The sequence below is a fragment of the Nylanderia fulva genome, unplaced genomic scaffold, assembly GCF_048542155.1.
Source record: "Nylanderia fulva isolate GAGA-0341 unplaced genomic scaffold, ASM4854215v1 Scaffold13, whole genome shotgun sequence".
Taxonomy (NCBI): Eukaryota; Metazoa; Arthropoda; class Insecta; order Hymenoptera; family Formicidae; genus Nylanderia; species Nylanderia fulva.
This window is the reverse complement of record NW_028189518.1, coordinates 4,107,371-4,134,780: the sequence shown is the minus strand read 5'-3', so window position 1 is coordinate 4,134,780 and position 27,410 is coordinate 4,107,371. Positions and strand designations below refer to the sequence as shown.

General features: G+C 37.2%; 1 protein-coding gene across 2 annotated transcripts in view; it reads left to right on the top strand.

The window, feature by feature from the left end:
* Positions 1–27,410, top strand: part of LOC114932416 (rho GTPase-activating protein 20) — a 200,133-nt gene that overhangs the window by 92,167 nt on the left and 80,556 nt on the right. Inside the window, exon 1 of one of the 2 annotated variants that reach the window (XM_029304591.2) lies at positions 7,864–8,991. The exons of the other annotated variant lie outside the window; for it this stretch is intronic. Within the exon in view, the coding sequence (XP_029160424.2) occupies positions 8,671–8,991 (321 nt within the window). The 5' untranslated portion in view covers positions 7,864–8,670. Of the gene's footprint in view, positions 1–7,863; positions 8,992–27,410 lie in introns of those variants that run through there. 2 annotated transcript variants of the gene reach the window in all.

Sequence of the window (27,410 nt, the reverse complement as noted above, 5' to 3'; positions counted from 1 at the left end):
TGCAAACGATGAATGTAATAATTGAAACATTTATCGCTGTCTACGTCTGCAGACAATAGCTACATTATACAGATTATATATACACGTGCAAATTTAAATTATTTTTATTTTATCTAATGACGTGAAGAGATGGGGATGATGCTTAGATTTGATTATAAGCAGAAAAAAATGAAAAACAATCGTACTAATAAAAGAAATTTTTTCCAAATAAATGTCACGCTGATGATAAGTACTCTCCGAGCAATTTGATCTTCCACGTGATTAATCAAGGATTATTCCTTCAATGGCGATTCATAAAATCCGCAACGGTACTGTAGATGAAGACAATCGCTGTATTTGAACACACGGAAATATATTGCACGAGGTCAAATCTTACCATCGAGAGAATCGACTTGTCTTGTGTGTACTAGTAAACCGAGAAATAGCAGGTAGATTATAAAAGATAAAGTATATACTTATCTTCATCTTTGCGTTGAATTGTATAAATAATCGTATAGATAGAATAATAATCTGATATGCAAACGCATTAATCTTCTACAATTATTTATCGGTTACGCGTAACAAACCGGAAAATAATTGTAGGTCAAATGTTGCGTATAAAAAGATCAAGGTTACAAGAATGAGATTATCTTATGAGAATAACAACTTTATTATCGCAATTAATATTTAGATCACGGTTTTCTCGAGAATCAGAATTGCAGGTAAAAATGTTCATAAGGAATTATATATATATATCAATTATTATAAATTAATTTCGAGAAAGGAGGAAACGATGCAAAAGGAGGAGTTTGCGTCTCGCGCCGCGAAAGAGCAATTAATATCGCAGTTAGAAAAAACGGTGTGAGAGGCAGACGGCGAGATTGTTCGTTATCAATCAGACGAAAGTGTACGTAAGGAGAGAAATTAACGGAGATAATGAATCGACACTTCGGCAGGTTAAATCGAGTCGGCGTGGCGCGGCGGTCCCCCAGATTGCAAAACGAAGCCTCGCAGAGAGCCGGCATTCCACACCCATTGTCGAGTCGTTTATTAATATCTTCTCTCTCCATCATTGACCTCTCCATTAACCCGTTTTACGCAAGCGATGGGCACCGACGAGACACGGCGGGTATCGCGCAAATTATTAGATCGCTCCGACTCTCGAGCAGCTTAGGATCGTTATATATCGTCTCGATCGTTCGATCGACCCTCTTTGGAACCGGGCATTTCCCGGCCAGTTCCCGGGACCACGACTTTCACGAAGAAACGATCTCGTTCGCGGCCTTAACTCTCGATCACGTATCTTGTTAGACATGACGATTCAAGTAGGACCGTTGAACACGTTACGCTATGTGCGCACGGATGCTGTAAATTGTACTTCTTTCTATCTTTCCTTTTTTTACATTGTCACTCTATAGTTGCATTATCTGTGAACTTTATAGGCAACCGTTCCAACTCTCTTTCTCTTTTCTCAGGCGCGTTTGCAACAACAGACAAATATTTTAGCTTATTGTTATCATTTTTTTAGTGTTTGTATTCTCTATATACATGTGGGTGGAATAATGCGGCAATCTGATATGCAAGCGCATTAATCTGCTCCACAATTAATTATCGATCATGCGTAACACAAATGGGAAAATAATTGTAGGTCAATAAGATCTCTCTCTCTCTCTCTATTTATACATCAGGTTTGCAAAGACGGGCGACGGCTTCAATTTAAAGAATTTTCGTGTTTGTATTCTTGATTAGATATATAATTGATCGATTAACATAATTGTGCTTAATTTATGCGACCTCGGCGATAATGTGTATCGCGACGCGTCAAGAGAAATCGCGGTCCTCTCGGATACTTCCTTCGCTTTACTTCCGTCTCTCGGCGGGAGCTCGGCCTTTCATATGACTGATAATCTCGACAGATCGTATTGAAACCGCGGCGAGTTTGCCGCAGTCGTTAATTTCCTGCCGGAGTGAAACTGCGGAACGCGCGCGCTCGCGCACTCTCGGAGATCAAAGGATAATATTTCTCACACGGACTGACAGTATAATCGGCACGCAACACGTTTCGCCCGAATACGTGTGCGCTCGCGCATTTTATGCACATGCACATGCGCGCCGACCACAGGTTCACGCGGCTGTACGTTTCGCACTGCAGCGAGAAAATCGGTGACCGCGTCGAGGTGTGCGGCACACTTCTCCGGCTCCAGCGCCGTCGAGTTTCAGCCGCCGGCCACTTTCCCATCGCGCTAAAACGCGCCGCTTAGATCCGAACGCGATGCGGAGCGAAACGGAAGAGAACGCGTCGCGATCGGATGGGAATATACACGCGGATCGCTTCCGAGGCGGGCCTCCGAGCCCTGTCATGGAAGAAGGAAAGAAAGAGAGGTTTCTCCCGCACGTTTCTCAAAGTCGAGACACAATGTGGTATTAGAATAAGATGGGAAAAAAAACAAGAAACTCTCGGAACCTCTACGGAGAAGGTTGATACTTGATACCAGAAAGTCTTGGTTTTTTTCTCGAAAAATATTGATATTGTAAAGAAATCCTCGTCATTTTATATTTGTCTTCGTATAGACAGATGGAGGAAATATATGAGGATTTTTGTAAAACTTTTTTCTCATCTTTAAAATAATTTTTATACACTGATGCATTTTACTACATTTCCATTTATCTGTCTTTTTACATCGATAGGCAATTCTTGATTTTTTTATCTCTTGAAACGGTGTTTTCTTTCTATACGGGTATTTCATATTTCAGCTCTGTACCTCGTCGTAAAAGCGTCGTAGAAAAACTCTGTAGAACGATGTGCGTACAGATATCGAGATTAGCGAGTATATAAATTTTTTTTACTTATCACTTTAATTTAAAGCAATGCGTGTTTCGTGACGCGAACATTGAGAGTTAATTAGCCATCGGCGGGAACGTTTCCGCTCTCGTGAATGGACTCGCACGTATCGTCGAGATACGTCTCGACGCTCATCGTCCACGAGCCTGTCACGCTGTCTCCGTTCTCGCGTTGCTGCCAACGCGTATTTATGCGAATGTTTCGGCTGTGCTACCGTGCAGATCTAATCTTCGCCAAGGCCGGCGATACAGGATTCCGGACGTTACATTAGCAGTCTCGCCTCGGTAAATAGACGCCGGCATCGTCGGTCGCAATCGAAATCTGAATATTTAGCATCCTTGGATATGAATATCCGCGAACACTAACTCGGTGCTATGCTGAAAGTGCATCCTTTTCATCATCCTTTATAGATAAAAAATACTGTTATTTTTTTTGTCAAGAATAATTAGAAATATTAATTCTTAGCATAAAGTTTTAGAAGTACTGCACAGAAGGAATTTTGTCTTAGAATTTACCCTGAAAATCATGGTAATCGTGTGGAACAATATTGGTATTGGAAGAATTTTATATAAGAATTTCTTTGATTAATATTTACCGCTATAAAATATAAAAAATATGTTCGATTAATTTTACTATGTACATATTAATATTTTTTATTGTGGTAGATATCAGAGAAATCGAAGAAATTCTTATAAAATTCTTCCAATACCATATTGCTCCACGATTACCATGATTTTCATGGTAAATTCTAAGAGAAAATTCTCTCTGTGCAGTACTCAATAATGGTAAATTCTAAAAATTCTCCCTATGTTATAGAAGAAAATATATAAGACTCTAATAACTTAATAAATATATATTCACACGTCGGTAAATGTATAAATATAATCTTTTTCTGTCATCGCAATTATATATACTACCAACAAGACACGTAGTGTCATCGTAATTAGGATTTCAGAATTCAGCTTCTTCCATTATTTTTTCTGTATGCTTGTACATGAATCTCGTATTTCCGTGCAACGGTGAATCATTATTCGCCTAGACAAAAGCAAGAAATAATAGTGATTCGTGCAGGAAGCAAGAAGGAGCTACCGGTGTCGCGCACTTTGTCTTTCAAGTACAATAATACAAAAACGGAAAATAAAGGCCGAGTACATATTACAGGAAATTACATGGTTATCATCCATTTATAGAGTGTTTACGTTTCATTATATATATAGGACAAATAATGAATGAGTAATGGCCTCATTACACGTTCATTAAAAAGATGATAAAAAAAATAAAATATACTTAAAATTTGAAACATACTAATCATTAAGATGGTAGATCTTTATTAATCATATTTAAAATTTTTTAGACACATATTTAATGAAATTACGCATACTTAATTAAACTTTTGAGGTAATAAAAAATAATCTCGCAGTACTTTATATCGAAAGTGTCTGAAAAATATGCAGAGGATATTTGCAGAAGATTATTTTCTCAGATAAATAGCGTAACTTTACGAGCAGCCGCTCGAAGATTCATCGCTTTTCAGAGAATATCTCGCAGATGCTTCTTCGCAATACATATCCGAGAACAGGTGTAAATTGTGTCGCGCCAAGGAAATTAAAAAGGCATCGCGCAGGCCGCCTTGCGTCGTGATTTCGCGATAACTATTATTTATCGCGCGAGCGTATCTTGGTCTGCAGAAAATTCCAAAGATGGTCATCCGTGACCTCTGGACCACCGCAAAATGTTCGGAAAAAAATCGCCTTAATAATCGACAATGATCGTAATGACGCGGCGATCAGGAACAGAAAGGGGAGGAAGAGGAGAGATCATAATTCGTTTTATTTATTTATTCCCCGTTATATCGTTATGAGAGATAAATTTCGCAGCGGTCGCGAAGAATTTCGTCGTAATCGCGGACGCGAATCGCCGAGCGTTGCCTAAAGCGACACAAAACGTGGGAAAAAATATGGCTGGAACGCGAAGAGTGACGCGATTCCGCGATATATAGCTGAAGTTTATTCCGCTCTTGCACCTGTCGCGAGTTTGAAATTTAAGTCTCGCACGAGGCAAGTGCTATCTGCCGAGATGACACCAAGATGTAAAATATCGCGAATTATATTTCTTTAGATCATAATGAATTTTTTTTTTTCCTATCTACTCTTATCAAAAATACTTTTATTTCATAGATAGCAGATTAAATAATTATGAAACGTGTCCAAGTTTTTTTGTATATAATCTCTGTCAATATTTTGTGTGATACATTGAATAATCGTCGGATATAATAATTTTCTGTACACAAAATCACGTGTGAGAAATAATCCAAGCTTAATTCATATTTGTCATTTTCTGAGAAGTAAGTAACGATACTTCTGTAGCTTATGGCTAATGTAACATTACAGACAATTCTCGAGGATACATTCCTCGATGCTTCGCTAATACGAGTCGCACATACACACTTCGAAATATTACCAATCATCTCACGTAATTATATTACGTGCGATTCATTCGCTATATATATTCAATAGAAAAGATTAACACACATGAATACATCTTTCGTACACTTAAAAATGATGTGTGTGCATGCCGTATGATTCACTAGAGGCGACAAAGCAGTTTTACATTACACGTGCGCCAGCGTAAAATGGACATCGCATAGGACATGCATTATCTCTCGCGTACGTCAATAAAGGCTACATGTAACTCGTTATACACGGTTGTCTTTGGATACGTATCGCGAGTGTTGCGTAATTACATAAAGTTTTCCGGCTCTACGTGCCGACTATCTTAATCGCAATCAAGAGGAAGCAAGCTTGAGGATGAAGGATGAGGGAAAATATGTTCGAACGAAAGTGAACGAGAAATATATTACATGTTTGAATAAGCAGCGGGAAGAGAGAATCATAGCTGCGGTCACAATTATTCTTCGCAACGCGTAATACAGTTTCTCATAAGCGCTGTCTCCGAGAAAAGAAAGGGAGGAACAGAGGGGTCTCTATGCGGGTATCAGGTGATTCGTGCTAATTACGTGTTCGCTTAATAATCACGACACACCGGGGTCTCTCTCGCGTACGATTAATCAAGGCCCTCGTTTCGCCGTATATAGCCACGGGAATAATTGAAGTTTTGACGAGTTCCCACTCTAATGATATCGTTCGAGTAATAAGAAACGCGCGGCATCGCAGATTCACGCCCTGCTCCACCTCCGATGTCCTTGAGGATGAAAGGGCGAATTGGCGCGTGGATCGATGATCGTTAATTACCTCGGGAAGCCTTGGCGAGAGGATGCCAGCGGGAGTAAATTGTTATATACGCAAATTGTTGTTTGCAGCACGATTTTATTCCGAAAAAAAGTTTTGCGCACCATTTTTTTACGGCTCTGATAATTTTGTGGTTTTTAAAATATATTGCAAATATTGATCATTCTTTTTGTAAAATGTACACAATTGAGATTATTTTTTTTATTTCTTTGCATAAAAAATATAAAATCTTCTCCGTTTTCGATTACGATATTCAACGATTTAGAAAATGAAAATTTTCGTACGCTCTAATTAATCGAAAGTACATCTTCATCAGAGAATAATCTTTTGTGATATCTACTTGTAATACGTTAAGCCTACACCTACTTATTCTTGTTAACGCTTTAAAAGGGTTTTCCGCTTCTACGACTGCCATTTGAATTAGCATAAATGACTTGATAAATCAGAAAATCTATTATTATTAGTAATTATCTCAGCCTCCGTACGACTAACCCTCATTTACCTTCTTCGACATACGTGGGATTATTAACCGCGAAGCAACCAAACCAGTAACCGTACTATTAATTGGTTGACGCCTAGAAACCGGAATTCGTCCCGGAATCTTAAGAGTCTGTATCAATTTTTATCACGACCATATGACCGTTATGACAGGACATGTTTCAGCGATATATTTCAAAAATTATGGCCATATCTTTAATTAGCTATACTACCAATGTATATATTGCATACACGTGCAATCTATATTTTTTATACGTGGCAAAAAATTAGCCACCATAACTAAATTTTAGCTGTCTCTATATATTACAACCTGATATTTAATTATCATGCTTAAACTTTAGCTATGATAACTAACATTTTTTAGCTAAAGTTAAACGGGGAATTCTATAGCTAAGAAGTACTAGCTATCATAGCTAAAACTTAACTATGTATATATAGTAGCTAATTTTGTTCCATGTAGAAGTTAAACATTTCTATTTATAATAATTCTTATCTAATAATAATTAATCTATTATTTATAATAAGACCCTGGTAGACAATAGAGAAAATATTAGAAATATGTAAACATCAAATATTAAGAATAGGAATTATTTTAAGATAATAAAATATCGAAAAACTTTGATGTATAAATATAAATTTGAGGGCTCGTACTAGCTTATTAGCACTTACTAGTGCTTTCTATCCAAATTTGTATTTTTATATTAAAGTTTATATTAAAGTTTTCGATTTTATTATTTTAAAATAATTTTTATTTTTAATATTTAATATTTATTCCTAATATTTTTTCTATTATGCGCAGGGTAAGCAATTCATTGGAAACTTTCTAAAAACTAAGAAAGTTGGATTTATATACCTCAATATTATATTTAATTTAATACATTTCTCTCTCTTTCATATTTTACTTATAAAAATCATGTTTTAAAATAAATATATATATTAATATATGGAAATTGATCTCGAAATGTGCTTGCGAAAAAATCGTTCTTCGTCTTTCGTTCTCCCTATTTCCAGTATTCAAGTGTTTCGTAAAAAAAAAGGGGACCGAAAACAAGGTGTGTAGAAAAATACACGTGCACATGTGTCGCGCATATCACAGGTCCGAGGGGTCCCTTTCGCGAGACGGACGAGCAATGAACGGTATGTGATACGTGTGTGTCGAGGCCCGAGGGAGAAGAATCATCAGTCCCGATCGCCATGGTAACCGGCGCGGCGCAAGAATCGCGCTCGCTCTCGCTCGTGCATCTTCGCGCGTACTCGGGCGCGCTCGGGCGGCTCCGCGCACGAGCGAGGCCAACCGGTCTCTCGGCGCTGGCAGTCTCCGCGCGACCAGTTTCGGAGTTGCACGTATTTCGCGACGACGATCGGTGCTTCGACGTTCAAAACCGTCGCGCTCGCGTTCGGCGCCCTCGACCTATCGCGTTATCGTGCATATCGTGGGTCGACACGTTCGCGTGACTCCTCGCGTTCATAACGGCACGCGAAAGAAAAAGGTTAGGAAAACGATTGACGTTTATAACCCGTAGTTTAACCGGAAGCTCTCGACGCAGAAACGGAACGGCACGGAACGTCGCGAAGGACTCTTGTATATACGTGCATAACTTGAGAGTGCGGTGTTTGCGAGAGAGCTGCGGTTGCACGGACGCCCGAAGGCAAATACCTGTGCCCGCCGCCGACTTTCGAGCCCGACTCGACGAGCACAGAAGGAGAAGGAGGAGGCCGCGTTTGCTGTTCTTCGCTACCGCTCTTCGGGTGCATCTTCGAAATAACACCGATCGCTGCGTGGCCGCGTTCGATTCTCTCTTCTAGTGCGCGATCGATCCTTCCTCTCCCTGCGAGGGACTTGGCATTCTCGCGACATTTTTCGGAGTGTGTGTGACATATATATTTCACGCGCAGTGTTCTCCTTCGCAAACCACTTGTGGCTCGGATTCCGCGCGATATTCAAGTGAGACAGTAAGTGACGTGTGAAGTCCGCCATTCGCGACGCCGACGTGACGTCGGCCCCGAATGCCGGCGATGCGTGACGATTAGGGCGCGCGTATAGCCTTGCTGGTAAACTCGCACGCTTGTGGTGTTCGCGGCGCGGCGAATCGAGGCCGATTAATGATGACCATGTTCGGCACCCTCGTGCAGAGGTTCACCTCGCCGGTGACCTCGCCTACGAGTCCGCGGCGGCGCTTCAAGTCGCCGTCGCGATGGGAGGTGCAGAGCGACCCGGAGGACGATTCCGCGGTACCTGTTAGGAAGTCCAGGGCCAAGCATCTGTTGGATAAACGCAAGAGCAAAAGTCGGGCCCGAGGACTACACTCCTCGCAGTCGGACCACTTGCAGATGTGCAACGGCGCCGGTGGTGGTTGGCACGACGTCGCGTTTCCGCCACTGCGGGGCACCAAGAGCCTCGGCAGACTCGACGGCATGAAGGAGGTAAGCCTCTTGTATAGCGTGTCTCTCGTCTGAGGTTTCTACGATATCGAATCTATTCGCACGATTTCGATTCGCTCCGATTTAAGGAGCAAGAGATCAATTCCCATATTTTTTTCGTACGATTATAACTGATGTATTTGAGGCGAATATGTCTGACAGTTTTATAAATATTTTCATTAACTTATCAGATAGGGACGACTCGTCCTCTCTGAGATCCGAGAAATATCAAATTTTCACGGATTTCGACTCGCATTTGGCGAGTATCAACGTTTAAACACATTTTCACATGATATATAATCATTATTTATTTTGAGATTAATATGAAATATTTTTGTGTGAGAGAGAAAGATAGAGAAATAAAACTTGACTTTTTCTTAAATAAATTTTATTAATGATATTTTTTTTAAGTGTAATTGGCAAATTAAATCTGTAATCGCGATGCTAAACACTTTCATATATAATTATAATTTCATTTGATATCTAATAATTGTAAGTTTATATGCCCATAAAATGAATCGATTTCACTTAAATCAACGATCTGTTTCATATATTAACGATCTTTGGCTGCGCAAGCTATCGAAAGTGCTCGGAATCGGATCGTGACGCATGACTGTAAAATGACTAGAAATATCTTACGCGTCGATTACTATACGAATTTATGGATTGGGCAATCTCTTTTTGCTGTTCTGGTAGAGTAGATACCAAGCATTCGTAACTGATCATATTCTACACGGAATAATTTGAGCATAAAAAGCGATAGTTTCGCGCGAATACATAAATACTTGCGCTTTGTAAATATTCGCCTTTTTATCGATATTAAAGTATACAAAACTTTTTCTGGCTAATGTCAGGATTAAAAGAAACAAATGGAAAATGGAGATTAGAGTTTACAATTTATAATTAGAGTAACGGTTAAAATTTTATTCTTATTTGAAATCAGTAAATGATAAAATCACTTTAAGAAGATTAAACAATATCTTTGTTGAAAAAATATATACAGAGAATTTTCTCTTAAAATATATACCTTGAAAATTATGATAATTGTGGGATAATATGGTTGGTATTGGAATTTTATAAGAGTTTCTCTGATTAATATTTACCACAATAAAAATATTAATATGTATACATAGTAAATTTAATCGAACATATTTTATACCTTATTGTGGTAGACATTAATATTTTTCTTGTGGTAAATCTAATTTTTTTAACTACCATATTATCCCACGATTACCATGATTTCAGGGTAAATATTCTAAGAGAAAATTCTCTCTGTGTAATTAAAATAAAATTTACATCAACTTTTTATTAAGTTGATAATTCTTTTAAACTTACATTTGTACAAATTTTAGTAAATGATTAATACTTGTGATATACTATTGCTCAATGTTTTTTCACTTGTTCTGTTAAAATTGAGAATAATAGAAACAAAGGAAGAGAATACACAAAATCATTTTTTGAGAACAAATAATCTCATTTTCTCAGACTTCACACATTATACATTTCATGATTCTTTTGCAATTAGACGTCTCATTTATTATTCGGTTTAAGCTATTTTCTCCACCTTTAATTAAACGAATTTAGGCGAATTACGATTTCGTACGTATTGCAACCTGATTATATAATTGCTCCGTAATGTAATGTGTCGGTTTTTACATCGTGTACATAGTTGGCGAGTTTCACGTAACTCGCATACGTGGTTATGTAGCGCGGCATTGCGGTATTTTTTTTTCTTTTTGTGTGTGTCCTACGTATATACGTTACTTCTGAACCGTTTACCTCAGAAATAACACGTTTCACGAATCTTTTACCTTGAAAGTAGCACAGGTCGATTTTTGAAAACTACTGAAAAAGAGCAGCGTGTATGCAATGCGTGAGCAGATTTTTAAGCAACAAAAGCAGAACGCCGGCATATTTTAGATATCACAATTTAGAGAAAAAAAATTAAGTACACAGAAATTATATTCGCATCATGATTTAATATATTAATCTTCCTATTCTTTAAAAACATTTCATGAATATAAAATTATTTGATCGATTAGGAAACGTGTGTTGTTCAAAAATAGAACGTGTTTAGAGCAACTTTGAAGATAAATATACAAGAGATCCGTTAAAACATTTATTCGTACAATATTTATAAAATATGATTTACGCTATTTACCGGAATAAACGACTGATATCTTTCGCGTGTGTTTGCATCGGTGCGTAAACGGAACGGATACGAGTAAAAAAAAGAGTTGGCCGCGTTTCTTCGTCGGCACCTGCGATTGTTTACTATCCGACGAGGTCGTCGGGCAAAATGTTGATACTTGCCAGCACTCGCTGAAGCACGTCGATCTTCACGCATTTATTACGTAGGATACATACGATTGTGTATCTTTAATTTATGTTATCTGTACCGCTGCGCTAACTTGACAGCGCATTTTATTGCACATACGAGAGAACGAGAATAGACATTAAAATACAATTGTATTTATCTAAAGTATTTGATATAAAATATGCAAAAGAATTTTTATATACCTATAATCTATTTGGAGTATCTGAAAGTAAAAGTTTCCAGTTTAAATCTTTTTATAAAAAATGAAAATACATAAGTATATTGCACGTGTATCTAAAAATAATATTTAATATAATATATGCAAAAGAATTTTTATACTTATATTCAATTGAATATCTAAAAGTAAAAGTTTCAAGTTTGAATCTTTTTTTGTAAAAAGTGAGAAAAATATTACACACTTGTTTCTGTATGTTTATTATGTTTTCATATTAAAGATATTTTTATTTAATTTAGAAAATCAACTTAAATTAAACTATATAAGAGAATAACTTTCTCGGACATTGACATCCACTTTTGTGCTGCTCTATATTTTGCTACTGAGAATAGCGTTTATCTATATAGATAAATGAAAGGTTAAATATCGCGACCGAAAATCCGTCATCCGATACCCCGGGCAAGCTTTCTCTATTCGACGAATATATACTAGAGAGAAGCGCAATTTGCTCGATAATCGATTTACGCGGCGCGATACAAAATCGTGTGGTTCTGTCTCCCCACCGCGTTTTATCTTCGTCGACTTTCACGAGGCAGCGCACAGATACACGTTACTATTTCCCGACTGCTACCCTTTACCTCCTAACCTTGCTCGCGATCAAAGCCTCGAACGTCGAATATCCACCGCACCGTAAAATCACCGGCTTTCACCGAGCCGTAATACGACGACGACGTACCGCGAATCACCAAACGCGTCCGTAATTCGTGTAAATTGCGCTACAGTGTACGGTCGACCCGCGCCTTCCTCGACGAACGCGAAATCACGTTACGTCGCCCGAGACACACATGCATGTGCGCATACATACACGCTTACACATATGGTCAGGCTATAGAAACTGGATATCCGACTGACGACCAGTTATCAAAGCCGTGGAAGTGAAACGCGGATCGCTGTCATTAACCCATTAGATCCCAGAGAATTTTATTCAAATATTCATAGTAGCAAAATATAATCTGTGTGGTAATTTTCTCCCAGCAATAATTTATCTCAGAAACTAATCTCGATTATTAAATGAGACATTACCGAACAGTTGCAATTTTTTTTTAATGCACTGGATCAAGAGTTACGAGTAGAAAAAAATATATTTTCTTGCAGCTCTAAAGTTTAGTCAAAACGTTATTGCATGAATATAATTAAGGAGTTATAATAGAAATTGATTTTTTACAATTTATTAAATGATTTTATAACAATTTTTAATTGAATCTAAAAAAGTTAGGTCACCTATGAATAAATGACAGAAATTTCTCGTTCAAGAATCGAGTTTAAAATTCGAAACGTATTGCGCACATCGCTTCTGCTCGCTTGAAAATCACGTCTGTCGTACTTTTTGCGCCCCTGCACAATGCCCGGGTGCCACGATGCACTCGTGACCATGCACAAACTTGCATAGCGGCTTCTCAGGGGTCATTAAGTGTCGTCGTCGAGCCGCGGCGACGAGCGATGCAATTCGTAATTCGACGAGATTGCGTGGCTCTTTAACGACCTCGGTATTTGAACGACGACCCACCAAGAAGCGCCTTTGTGCCTCTCCCCGCATTAAGGCCGCCACTAAAAGCGGACTTTGCCAAATGTTCGTAATTCGAGCGACTCTTAACGACGATACTGCCTTTGCCCTACCTTGGCGTGTATTTACGAACCTCCATCACCAAGTCCAACTCGGGGGTCCCCTTCTTCCTCGTTACATTTTCTTCCCTGTGGAAGGATACATGCGAGGCGCCATTAATTTCGCGAGCGTATAAAAAAGGAACAGGATGCTGGACGAGTGCGTTAGCGGTGTCGTCGAGACGAATCTTCGGCCCTTATGGCGGATTTACGCGATGCTAATAGTGAGGCTAATCAAGTGGACGTGCGTTATTTGCAAGCCATTTATTTGTAAATTTATTTGTGCAAAATTGGCGGACGACTTTGCCTAAATTTATTTGACATGTTTGTGATTGTAAATACTTAATTGTGGAAGGCATAAATACTTGCTTACCGAATCAAGTGCAGAAAAATGATTAAATAAATGAGTAGGGCATTGAAAAAAAGTGAATAGAAATGTCTTCTACTTTCGGGCATACCGCTTGTTTTTTCTTCATCACGTTAATGTTCCATTTAACCTCAATTTCACTCTCATAAAGAGCAAGTAATGAAACATTCGCCGTTGAATCGGGTCATTATCGATATTCCCATTAACAGTATTCTTTTATGTACCGTTATAGATAATTGTATCTCTAATTGCATTATTGCAATACATGTAATTTTTTAAAAATTTTAATTGCATTAAATTACACAAATAAAATGTATAAAATTTCAGTAAAAAAAATTTAAAGGATAGAAAGAAACATTTGAATTTTTATATGTATTATTAATTCGTCTTTTTTAAAAATTATTATCTATATCTATATCTATGCTAAATAGTAGTAAGTGTGCAAACAATATTTGTCTTAATTTTAAGAAATACTTAAAAAAAAATTGCATCACTTTTGAAAACGTGAAAGAAGATGTAACAACTAACTTGCCACTTGATTCATCTCGCTACCTCGTGTAAAATCACCATTAACGATCCGCCCTTCTCGGATAAGAGAGTTAGAAAGAGAAAGAGAGAGGGGAAGGACGAGAGAACGTTATGTCCAAGGCTTGCAACTGCATACGAGATAGAAATCTGTCGGTCTGCAGCTAGTTAAATCGCGATGCAGCGAGCGAGGGAGCGCGAGAGACATGCACGAGGAAGTCCCGGCGCGTTGCCTCGTGCTGCCTTGTTTCTGCCTTGATAAGATCGACGATCGCAAATGATGGAGCACGGTAGCCGAATCTTGAACGTTCAACATCGCTCGGCGAATATATATTGCTATCTTTTTTTTCCTTTATTTAACGCTCTGTATTATTTTTTTTTTATTTGGTCGATCCACCTATAAAACGAGATTCTCGAACGTCCTAAATTCTTATAGCTTTTGCATCAGAACGCCATTATAAAAAACAAGATTGAAAAATTCTTGTCTCTTATTTTTGAAGATCACAATCTATATTTCTTATTTATTTATTTTAATTTATTTATTTAAATTTCTTTATTTGAATTATTAAATTATAAATATATACGTGAATTAACATTTTTGTTGAAATAACATCTGTTTACACTACACCATACATCGTGCTTCTCTATTTGGACAAATTAGTTAAATTATGCGGAAACTAAGATGCATATCTGAAAGGATAAAATCTCTCTACATGCATATTATGTACATGAGGGATTAATCTTGTTTCGCGGACGCGAACTACGATAGAGGAGTAAAAAAAATCCATATCCGTCGGAAAGCAGCCTTATAAGGGAGCCCCGTTGGCTCGCGGAGCTTCCTACGAACTGTCTGCGGACATTCCGAGACTCTGAATCAAACCACGCTTGTTCAGTTTCTATGGCCACGTTCCTAAGGAACGTGGATCTGACACCGATCGCGATCATATGAGACATCATCTCCGATATGGTAGTAAATAAAAAAACTGCCCGCGCCCGTTCGAAGATTCGACCGCGGAGATTACCAAGAATCCGTTAAAGAAGAACGTTCCGCCTTTCTGTGTCGTGAGAGTCTCGCTCTATCATGAACTGCCAGTTTCATTCTTCTCACACGGTTCGTTATATCAGTTTTTTTGCATAAATATACGAGACATGACGTTTTGCATATTTTCCTCTTGATATTTGCAAACATAATTGTCGCGTATTTAAATATATTTTTATTTTTACCAATTTGATACAGATTTTGTATCAATCTAAGTTTATTTCGTTTTTGATATATTATTTGCAAATTTAACGTAAAATATAAAGTTGAATTTAATTGAGCATGATGTTTTACGATTTTTGTATAATTTATATTTCATAGTACGGAAGTTTAAGAGTGTTAGCGAGTGGTTTGGTTCATGATATATTCACGCACACATTAACAAGAGGGGCAGGTAGACAGGTCTATATAACTCATTGTAATAATTTAACGTCAAAACGGAGAATCTTCACGGTGGAACAGATCTGTGCGCGGGATTTCGGCGATTTGTGTGCTCGTAGATGTCAGTCCCTCTCTTTCCTCCCAGCTATTGTTCATCGCGACTGAAAGGAGAACGGACAGGGCAGAAAAAAATGCTAATTGTGAATATGAAAATCACGGCAGGGGTGTCTGCCACATATAAGCTCTCATTCTTTACGAGACGTGTCCTGCGCAAAAGACTTTCGTCGCTTTTTTTCACCCTTTTTGAATCTTTGGAACGAGGGAGTTATGATGCTTGCTATCCTTGACATTCGCGACGCGTCGAGATTTCGGAGAAAACGATTTGCGCTGCTTGCAAAAAAAGGAGAAAGAAAAAATAATAATTCTTTAATTAAATTTTTTAATTGTGTTTATCGAGATAAATATATATATATTGTTCGAATTATTAAAAGTAGAACTACTAAAAATTGTATTTAAGGTAAAAGAAAGATGTGCTAATTATCTTTTATATTTTAATACGTTTATATTATTTTTTATTTATTCTTGAAATTTATATCACAAAAAAAGACGAAACTCCAACTTAACTAAAACTAAAATTATTATTCAGAGATCCGCGATTTTTTTTGAATGTTTTTTCATAGGAGTAGGAACTGTCAAAATTCCGAGACGCTTATCTTCTTCGTTCGATTTAAAGTCGTACAAAAGCAGCGCATCAAATCTGATTTATCGCGTCTCGTATGCAGATCCTAACCGATCCATCATAAAGCGTTTCAGCCATGACATTCTTTAAACTCTTTGTTCGCCGAATTCCTCGCGCACGTCCTTGATCCTTCCTAGAATATGCTAGACAACTCCGAACGTCAGCGAGAGAACACGAATCGAGCGCAAGAGCGGAGAGGAGGCGAAAAAAAAGACAATAGAATTGCATGTGGAGGAAAGGGACGATAAATCGGCGTTAACAGGAAGTTTCGGCTCGACTCGATCGCTATCCCTTAGTTATTGCGGCACTCAAAGCAGCTCGACAGCGTTGCAATTAGCGTCGCGCTTTAGTACTAGATCAATTCGCGATATATCTCATGGGATAATTTCAGAGTGAATTATATCTGGACACACATGGGATGCATTTGTCCGATATTATTGTACGACTTGGTTTTCAAGTCGCTTGTTTACTTTTAATTGCGTCCGCCTTCAGAATGCGATACGATTCTCTATATATGTAGATATACTGTTTACAATTAAGATATCAGACTAATCTAAAGATAATTGTGTAACTCGCATTCTTGTGACACAAACATATCGCGTGGACGAGCACAATTTTATCGTACTATATGTGATTCATATGTTACATTCGGATTTTATCAATGAAATTATACACATATATTGCAATAATTACTTATTTAGATTGTAAACTAAAAATTAATAGATATTGAGAGAATTTTGCATTTAGAATTTAGTATCTAAAATTTTTAGCATTCGAAAATGCGAATTATACAGAAAATTCAATTTTTATCATGTAAAAATATGCAGAAATCATGAAAAAAATTCAAAAAATCTGTAGATAAAATATAGTATCTCCACAAAAGCTTTTTTTAATCATGAAATTATAGAGGCTATTTTTTACAATGCTGCAATAAAAGAGCATTAAGATACATGCAAGAATCAACGAGCAGTTCTGACATTCATTTCTATCCACATTGTCTAAAGTCTAAGGCGATTAATGCTTACGCAGATAACAAATATTTCTGCATTACTATGCGCGATGCAATATGCAATGCCAATCGCATGAGTCATATATACGATTCAGAACGGCGTTTATTCGCGTCGTTTTATCGTAATGTGTACACGGCTTATCTGGACGCACCTGTTCGTTCGAGCGTATCAAATTGATCGAGTAATTTGCAGTTCGATTGCTTTTGCGTTTAACGACACACTTAATTGCATTGATTTTTTTAAAACCCATTCAGCGGAAATGCAACAAACGACAAGGCCGTGAGATTTAAAGACTTAAATTCCGCTGAAAAAAATATATGTATGTATATTTTTCGTTACTATTTTATTCGACTTCCTACTTCAAGGCTAGCTGTTAACTCTGTTGAGAAAACTCTGACTTACGCTCTCTTGTTAATTGTGATAATTAAATTCGCAGTGAGATAGAGAGAAAGAATTCCTATTTTGCGATTTTAATTTTTTTCAACGCTACATTTGAGATTCGTATATTGCATGATCTGTTCGTTAGAATTTTCTTTATGGGTCAACGTTTTGCAAGTAAAATTTTATGTATTGAATGTTGGCTTTTTGGAATATTTAAAATGTTATTACTATCTCGATTTATATACAAAAATTATCTGAACGAAATATTTTCTCTCTAACATATTTCCTTTTTGTCGATAACTACGATGCAATTTAACGCATCGCAAGCAAGAAGGTTAAATACAATAATTTTGCTGTATAACTTTTACTTGAATCTCGTGTAAATTTTTTTTTGTTTTTTTTTTTTTTATTTTTTTAATACACACCGTTGTAGTAGGTAATTGTAAGGTCAAGAAATCGATACCGCGCAAACTTTCTATGTTGCCGCAAGGTATCTCCTCTATATTCATTAATAAGGAAACTTTCTCATTTCGGTTACGATCGATGCACCTTGCATCTCGCACACCTGTTAGAGCGAGAAGACTTTATCGAGAAGCGTGAGAGAAACTTCTTTGGGGGGCAAACTATCGTTTTTTTTTGTTTTTTTTTTTTTAAGATAGCCATGTTCGTGATTTCGTAATCTTCTCGTCACCTATCCTTATACTGTTTAAATGGACACTTCGATTTCTCTTGTAGTGAGGCCGTTTTGTTTGATCAAAGAGAAACTGATTCGGGGAATTAGAGAAAATCAGCACTTTATTTTCGGTCTAAACGTAGTTAGAAGTAAATGATTCATATCACAAAATTTTAGACAGAGTGAAAGTTAAATATTAAAAAATAAAAATACTAAAGCTATAAGAAAAGATCAGATAAATTAAAAAATTTTATATAAATTGTTTATATGTAAATCATAAATTGTTGGTCCTTTTCTTTTAACTTTTTAAGATAATTTATTTGACATAAAAATTATACATTTTTTTGTTTTAGATCTGTCAGATAACGCTTGTGTTCTAATTACGCTCTCATATATAATACGTTTACATAAGCTAACACACATGTCTATTTTTTTTTTATGCAGATGAAATTCTCTGGATTTTTAGTTACTTGATCTTTTGGAAGGTTCAAGTATCATTTAATACGAAGCTTTTTGCTTCGTTCGCGCTCATTTAGCTTGCCCGTTTAATCCAATTTAGTTTGAGTCGAGTGACTTTCGTGTAATTAAAGCCTCGTCCAAGACCCAAATTAAAAGTCTCATTAAAATATTTACTTTTATTTGTCGGTCGCGCTATATCCTTTGTATTGCACGTATGTATTTTTTCACGAGAATATGGAACAAATAAACCGCGATTAAATGAAAAGTTTATTTAAATAAAAATGTATATTTTCTTATTTTATTATAGTGACAAAATATTTGTAGATTTTTCTAAAACTAAAACTTTTTTTAAACAAATATAGATTCAATTAATTGGTTATGATATAAAATGATTTTCTTGGATAAAGTGATTGCGAATTTTTTACATGTGTGACGCAATAATTTTTTCATTGACGAATGAAATCACATTTCACGAGCGATATAAAGATCCATTCTCTTCCGCAACGAGAAGCGAACGTTTTTCCTAATAGACGCACAGTATATAACAGTATCCCCGAGAAAACTGTACACGGAAACTCTATTGACGCGAAACAATTCGACGATAATGTGCCTCATCTCTCGCTAGCGCGATGCACGCTCCGTTAGAAGATGCAATATCATCGGGGCTTCATTCTTTCGTTATATGGAGAAGATAGAGATACGATCTCTTTTCTCTCGTGGGGCTCTTCTCTCATAATTCAATTCCGCGAAACTCCCACAGCTTTCGTGCGAAACTCGGCGCGTCGTAATCGGGCCGCATTTTCTTCGATGCGCTTTATAATGCGTAATAGGTGTGCAATCGACGGCGAGAGAGAAAGAGAGGGGAGAAAAGATAAAGAGATCGATCGCGCGATGCACAGATCGAGTTACGGATGCGTTACCGATGCGTGGATTGAATAAGTCTGTAATAGCCTGGCTCGCATATGTTGAAACTGGATTAACTCATAACTGTGATTCATGTCAGAAACACGCAGACGCGTATGTACATAAATTCAGATAAAAATTGTCTTTTTGTTCCATGATAAAAGATTATAGAGCGACATCGTATAGGTATATATCTTAATTTTCAATTGTCTGAAAGCTGGTATAAAAAATTAAAAAAAAAACATAAACGTCGCAAAATAATTTGATTTGTACATTAATAATGATAATAATAATGTACTATGTATGTTTCTTTAAAGACAACGCGTTATTATCTCGACTCCATATTTCATTTCTCTATCATAATCAAATCTAAATGCAAACATTATGTTCGAAAATTACGTGCAGCTATACATGATAAGACGAACTGGAAATGTTAACATCATATCATAAAGATCGTTGTCGATTGCGCTCTGAAATTGCGACCTGTGCCTTTTACATTTTCATTCGTTAATCATGTATGTTAATTATTGCTATATTAATTACTCGCGGTTTAATAATTACGGCTAGACAACGAACATGCTACTTCTAACTGTAAAGGTAACTGTAAAGGGACAGTAATACAATAATGTGTACGTCGACGTGTTGATGTTTTTAATTAATCTTCTATTAATTAGCAGACGAATTGTCAGCACCAAATGATGATTATACTTTGTAACGGGATGAAGCGTTCATTTTTTTTCTTTCTTTTTTAAGTAAAAGAGAGTTTATATCAAGCTGTCGCATTTATTATTCGTCTTCGATGTAATGCAATGAATGAGGATGATGTCGACACTGACAATGAGTTATTGCATATTTTTTTTTCTTTACACTCTCCTTTTATTCTTTCGTCTATTTTATTCTGGTAGCGATGTCAAAGATCTTCGATATCCCCCGAGAAAATGCGAGATTCGGGCTAAATAATTCTACTGACAGGGAAAAGTGGATGAAAATAGGTGGCCTAGTGACTCGAGAGAAATCTCGATGACACCATTATCTTCTAGCGCATCCGTACATCTTTCTCTCGAGACGACACGTGACATCTTATATCTCTTCCTTGCTCTTACCTTAGAAAATTATAAAATTAAATAAAATAGAATTGGATAAGTTTTATAAAAAAATATTTTAACGCTTATAATCGATCTTTATAAAATTCGAGAATTTTTAATGCAAATAGTGCAATGCATGAATATGTCGTACGCAATTTTTGATATCTTATTTTATTGTAGGAAAATAGTAGCAAGTTCAATTACATATTCTTTCGATATCGCGTGTTAAGCATTCTTTCTACGAGTGCCTCGGGAATGAATGCACCGAGAGTAAAAGGTGTAAAAGATTTGCCGTCCAGCATTTATTCGCATCGGCAGCAAATGCATATATACACGCACCTTGCGTGTCGAGCGTGTCAATGCGAAATTATCGGTTCGCCTCGAGCCGCAAACAATCGTCGAGATAATTAACAATTATTTTTATGCGTCGTCAAATTCTCTCGAATCAGTCAGAGTCGGTCGCGTTCGTGATTCTTTCGTAAAATATAATCTTAATTGATAACGTTTCACCTGGCCGTCCCGAATAAATGTTTTGGATCGATGGCTTACTTTTTTCTCTCTCCTCTCAACCTCGACGTAATTAATCAATATATTGATGTATGTCGATTCGAATAATGTACGCGTCTAATAATAATAATTTGATACGTCAATTAATATAACTCTGTTGGGAATAAATTCAAATTTTTTTTTCTTTTCATATTTAAATATGGATTATGAACGCGTAAGGATTTCTTAATCGTTTTGCGATCGGACCAACCGTACGTGGTGGTTTTTAAGTTTACACTGACGTCTCAAGCAGCTGATAGTTCAATTAACATTGCGACGTTTGATTAATGATATAGCGTTAAAAAGTCTTTCCTTTCGTTTATTAATCAATCTTGTCTGTAATTCTCAGTTTTAAAAATTTCTAGGATAAAATCTCGAGTTAATGCACGTGCTACGTATGAAAGAAAGTCCCGAGATTGAAACGCACGAGAGGAGCGAAACGTGTTCGCGGTAACAAGCCGCAAATCCGATGGAAGACCGATATCTCGTTGGTTAACTAATCGCGATACGAGAAGGCATTGTTACCTTACTAGGAAACGTAAAAATAGCGGTTCGCGTTTTTTCTCCCTTTTCTCTTCCTTTCTCTCTCTCTCTCTTCCTCTCTTTCTATTATGATTTCGATCCGCTTACTAATATGCATTTTGATGGGTGAGAACCGGCGCAAACGTGCGTTTGTTGAGGTGCTCCTCCAATGTGGCGTGCTGCGTTTACCGGTTCATTTATTTTCAATATTTAATTATCCGTCTCCGCGCACGTAATGAGTCGCGGATGCTTTCGTGCACAGTTAGCGAATAAATCTTTTGAATTATACGACTGACATTGCAGTTTAAAATAGAGGTCGTTCACCTCAGGAGTGTATTGCACATTTCACCGTTCGCGTTCGCCTTTTACTTTTAAATAAGAACGTGTCGCGAGCTTAGAAAATAAACACAGTCGTAATAAGTAGTATTGCGAATGTATAAATAATTTATAGTAAGAGAAGTATACTAATATGTCTAATTTATCAGAGAGCAAAATATCTCTTACACATATGTGACAATTATGATTTTAATACAGTGTCGTATAGATATATGCAACATTCCCATATATATTTCGGCACAGTTAGGCGCTTTGCAGCGTTTCGTATTTAATTCAGTTCGCTTTGCGTAGAAATTTCTCTCGATACATATATCGTTCGTATCACTAATGGCACTACTTTGAAATAAATAGCATCGCGAATACCTAACTCATGCCGCTACTTAAACGTTAATAACACGATGTCCGAGCAGGAATTCCGGATGAATCCCAGGCGCGCCTCTCGATGCGATTTTAGAGCGAGTGTTTTATTGGCTATTAGTTTGATTTGCGGTAAGTGCCTCGTTACGCAATGAATGCCATTGCTTTTCTGGCCTATACACGTGAGAGTGAACGTGTCTGTGTGCAGGACGAGAGCCGCGAGCGAACAAGTCTGCCGATAAAACCGATCGATATCTCGATCTCGTGCGGTTGCTTAAGAATCGTATTAGCGTCGATCTTGTACTCTCTCTCTTTCTCTCTCTCTCGCCTCTAATTCCAATACTGAATCGACATCTTCGATCTCGCTGAACGACACACTTAATTTCGCAGATGCTAATCGAGGAGGCACAAAAACGCCTGATTGTCATATCTATTAAACATCCGATCTCAGGATCCATTCCCCAAGTTATTAATAGAAATATACAGGTGCCTCTTTACCGTTTTAATATTGAGCCTAATTAGCTGCTCGGTTTAGCTGTTCGGTTCTAATAATTTTATTAAAATTTCTCTTTAATTATACGCTGCAGATATACCACTATGCTTATGCACTTGCTATAATACATTTATATTGCATTTTTTTGCTCTGAAAATGATACCGATTGGTTTATTATGTACATTATTATTTTCCTTTAGAATAATTTTGTTTTCTTTCCAATGAACGTCGGAATACGCGCATTGTAAGATGTAAGATAGCGCGCGTTCTCGCTCGAAAAATTAAACACGCTTTCCTCGTATAGGTTGCCGTGTCTGTTCAATCGCGGTTAAAATGCCTCCGCTTCCTTCCCTGCCGCCTGTCGGATAAGTACGCTCATTTGAGGCACACCCTGCACGCGTCATATTACAAGCGTGCGTCGTTCCAAGCATATGTCGAAATCGTCCGAGGATGATTCCTTGCCATTGTTTGCAAACACCTACGGGATATCGAGAGTTATTCTTCCTCCTCGCGTTCCTCTTCGTCGCGGTAGAGAAGAGCGCTCATGTTTTAAGTATTGTCGGTCTTCGTTTAGTAAGCTGGATTACTCGTTCGTACATCACGGAACCGCAGTGTCTAGCTGCAACGATAATTGAATATTTCCGATGCACACTATATTACGGGTCTTCTAAATTTACTAGAACTACGAAACCTATTTTTTATTGTATGTTGAAATCATTTTTTTAAATTTGAATTTTATTATTTATATTTATATTTTTTTACGAATTTAAATTGAATGCTTAAAGTGGATCATAAAAATTTGGCATATACAAAATCCCTGTTTGTGACAGACGTAAAATGCAAGAACGGTAATGATCAGGATTTTGGATCAATTTATTTCGTTCTTTGAGATCGTGCGTCTGTGCTATAAAACGATTGGTAGTTTCTAAGGACGTAATCCGCCGATAATAATGACCATTATCGCCTTTATTACATCGGACACGCGCCCATCTCTCGCGCATCCGACAATCCTCGTTGTCGGGGTACGTACGTGGGACGTGCGCGCGTGCATTTGCACGCGTCGAACGTTGTTGCATAGCACGGCGATGCACCCACCCGCTGACTCCTCCCGTGCACCACCGATCGATGATCCATCGATCGCGCGAACGATGCGCCGCGGGTAGTCCGGCGCAATATCGCCGCCAGATATATCTTCGACATGTCCCTCGCGGTCAGTATGCACGATCACGTTCCTCCCGCTTGTACTTACATATTGTGGCTCGTGCATATAATACAGAACTCGCGCGTGCGTAAAATTTCTGCGGGCTGTTTCGGAAAGAGTTCCTTATTGTTCTCTTTTTCACGGATTTTACCGATCAATTTGGAACACATTTTTCTAGACGACAAATAGATTATCTTTCGAGTTACAAATTCATTTATATCTAGCGCAAAACCGACTTGTATAGAGGGTCCTTCTAAAATCAAGATTGCCAAATATATATTTATATTTTGCATTCTATAAAATTTATACAATAACTAATATATTTTATCAAATTAAAGAATTGCAAAAGATATAAAAAAATCGTTTATAAAAGGCGAATATAAATATAGGTAATATTATTTGTGCCAATATCATAAACTGAAAAAAATGATTATTCTTAAAAATAATCGCAAATGTCATTTCAAAATTTGTAAGTGTTGAAAGTAATAGCATAACAAGACACACACAATGAATTAAAAATCTAAAAATTTTTCCGCGCATATTTATTTAGTCACTCACGAATTTTGTTTCTTGCAAGTATAACTTTATTTTGCAAAAATTTGCATTCAACAATTCGCTACTCTTTAATTTTTCGGAGATATTTAAATTTAAATATCAAAGTTTGTAGAATATATATAATTTCATAAACTTTAATTTTATTCATGATTTTATATTTATTCTATTTTTATTTATGATCGAATCTCGTAAATAGTATCGCAGAATGTGTTCAAACCGGTGCCATAATTCATTTTAATACCCGATTAATTCTGTCCTTTTGCTACTGAATAACTCTTCTCAAGCGCTCGCCATGTATTAACATTTGTATGCGCGAACGTCTATAAATAATTCCTCGAGGAATCTTTCGTTTAAATTTTCCAATGATTTTTCCTTATCGCGCGATTTAGATTTTTGGCCAACGGATTTCGTGACCACTTAGGAAAACGGTGCGAAGCCAAGTCGAGCAAAATATGTTTTCTACATCGCGCAGGGGGAACGAGGTCGTCGTCTTTTAAGTCGATTACTTATACATTCGTGTAGCTGGCACAAACCGAGTCTCGCTCGCGCAGTTCTCTCTCTACCCCATAATCTACGGTCGCACAATGTCGTCTGATTATGGCCGCGCCGATATGCCGTTGATTCGACCGGGTCACAAACCTACATGCGTATTCAAATATTAAGCCGGGCTGATGTGTACGTGCGTGTACGCGTCGCGCGACATGTGACGTTCCGATTATAGAGCTGCATATGAGATTACGGAGTGAATGCACTACCAAGAATTATCAATTGCGTCGAAAAAAATGGGTGTTCTGCACTCGTGTCACTCGTTCTTTCACATAAAAAGATACGCTTTCTAAAAAAGAAAAACATTTAATAACATCACACCGGAATAATTTTGCAGTCTGTATGTTAATTGTGCAATGATTTTAATATTGGATAAAGTCAAAAGGATATATTCAATTTTTATTGAATTATTAATAATTACTACAATTATTTTTTATTATTGCTCTTTTATTCGTGTATCCTATTTATAAAAATAAAACTTGATAAAAACTTACAGTACTTAAAATCGATATTCTGAAAACACTAAGAATGTTATTTATTGCTGTTCTTTTTTATATATCACTCTATCTCTTATTTTTACCTAAAAAAAAACATGCAGAATTGCATAATGATACTGCTCGGATGTCGCGGTGTCCTCGAAAAAGTGATCGATGATAATTCGAGATTAATTTAATCGACACCGCGAAAGGAAGATGAAGAACGAAGTGTCGTAGATCCTTCTACACGTGCACACGTGCGATCGCAGAGCATGTCGCATTAGAGAAATCTCGCGCGGCTTGAATCCGCGCGGCTGAATTTGCATGACAATGCCGAATCAAGTCGAGCAGATCACGCAGCGAGCGAGGGGGATAGCGACCGGAAAGAATGTCCGTTGGGATGCTCCGAGAAAGAGGCTGAGCAGCGTATATATATGTATATATACACTTAAGTAACGTTCGATACCGGTATTTACGTGAATGGTGCTCGAGGGGGTTGCTTTCTCTCCTAGCAGTCTCTTTCTTCGCCCGGCGACGCAACCGCGATGAATCTTACACGCACGACCGACGCGTATTTCCATCTTCTTCCTCTCAGCTGCCTCTCCTCTTTAGCCCACCTCTTTTTTGTCCTCATCTTCATTGCTTTTTCACGGGAACATGATTTATGCCCCTCTCCGAGAGATCCAGAGGAGAGACCTTCGACCCTCATTCAACTCCCCATCAGGGTGAAGCTCGCGTCATATGAAGAAATATAAAAGTTTTGGAAAGGGTACGAGAAAGGGAAGGGAAGAGGGCAGACTTACGTGAGAATTTTTGAGATGTTTCCTCGTCGACTATCTTATTAATTTTACGTTTTTTTTTACAATTTACAAAGACTGTACAGATTATCGCGAAAATCGTATCTTACGAATATTATTGAGATTATTTTTATTTCTGCGATAAAATCTGCGTGTATTTGTTTTTAACACAGATTAGTTTGATCAATATAATTTTATTATATATTTATTACATACAATTATCTTTGTTAAGAAAAACTGATTACAAGTTTATTCACACATATGTAATTTATCTTTGCAACGTTGAAAGTAATATAATGCTAAAAAAATACGAAAGATTATATTTGATTCCATTAAATATGATTTGCAATTAAATTAATTAATTACTTGATTAATTAAATTAATTAATTAAATAATTTTATAATTTTCCAATTGTCAATTCTCCTCGTGTTGAAGATACGGATCTTATTGCTGATTCCACGTTATTTTAAACGACATACCTTTGGAAGACGGAGACTATAAGAAGTAGTCGTATCGGCATAGCACGACATGAGCACGAAACTAACCCGAGACTCGCTGCGTGACCCATTAAACGTTTCTTGATCGGCGAGCTCGGAAACGCCTTGTCCTTGGACGGGAATTTCACGGCGCGGCGCAATTCTGACTTTGCCAGTTCTCTTCTCTTTTCCCTTCGGGCGTCGACGTGTGCACCTGTACGAGTCACGAGTCTGTATTTACTTTTCTCACAGCAATCAACAAATTTCAGATAGCGAACACGCGCACGAAATGCATCTTCAATTTATTTCATACGAAAAAAGCGATGTAAAGAATTTCCCTCAGAGTTACAATAGGTTTATCAATGCAGAATTGTGAAGAAATGGAAATGCATTTGATGTAA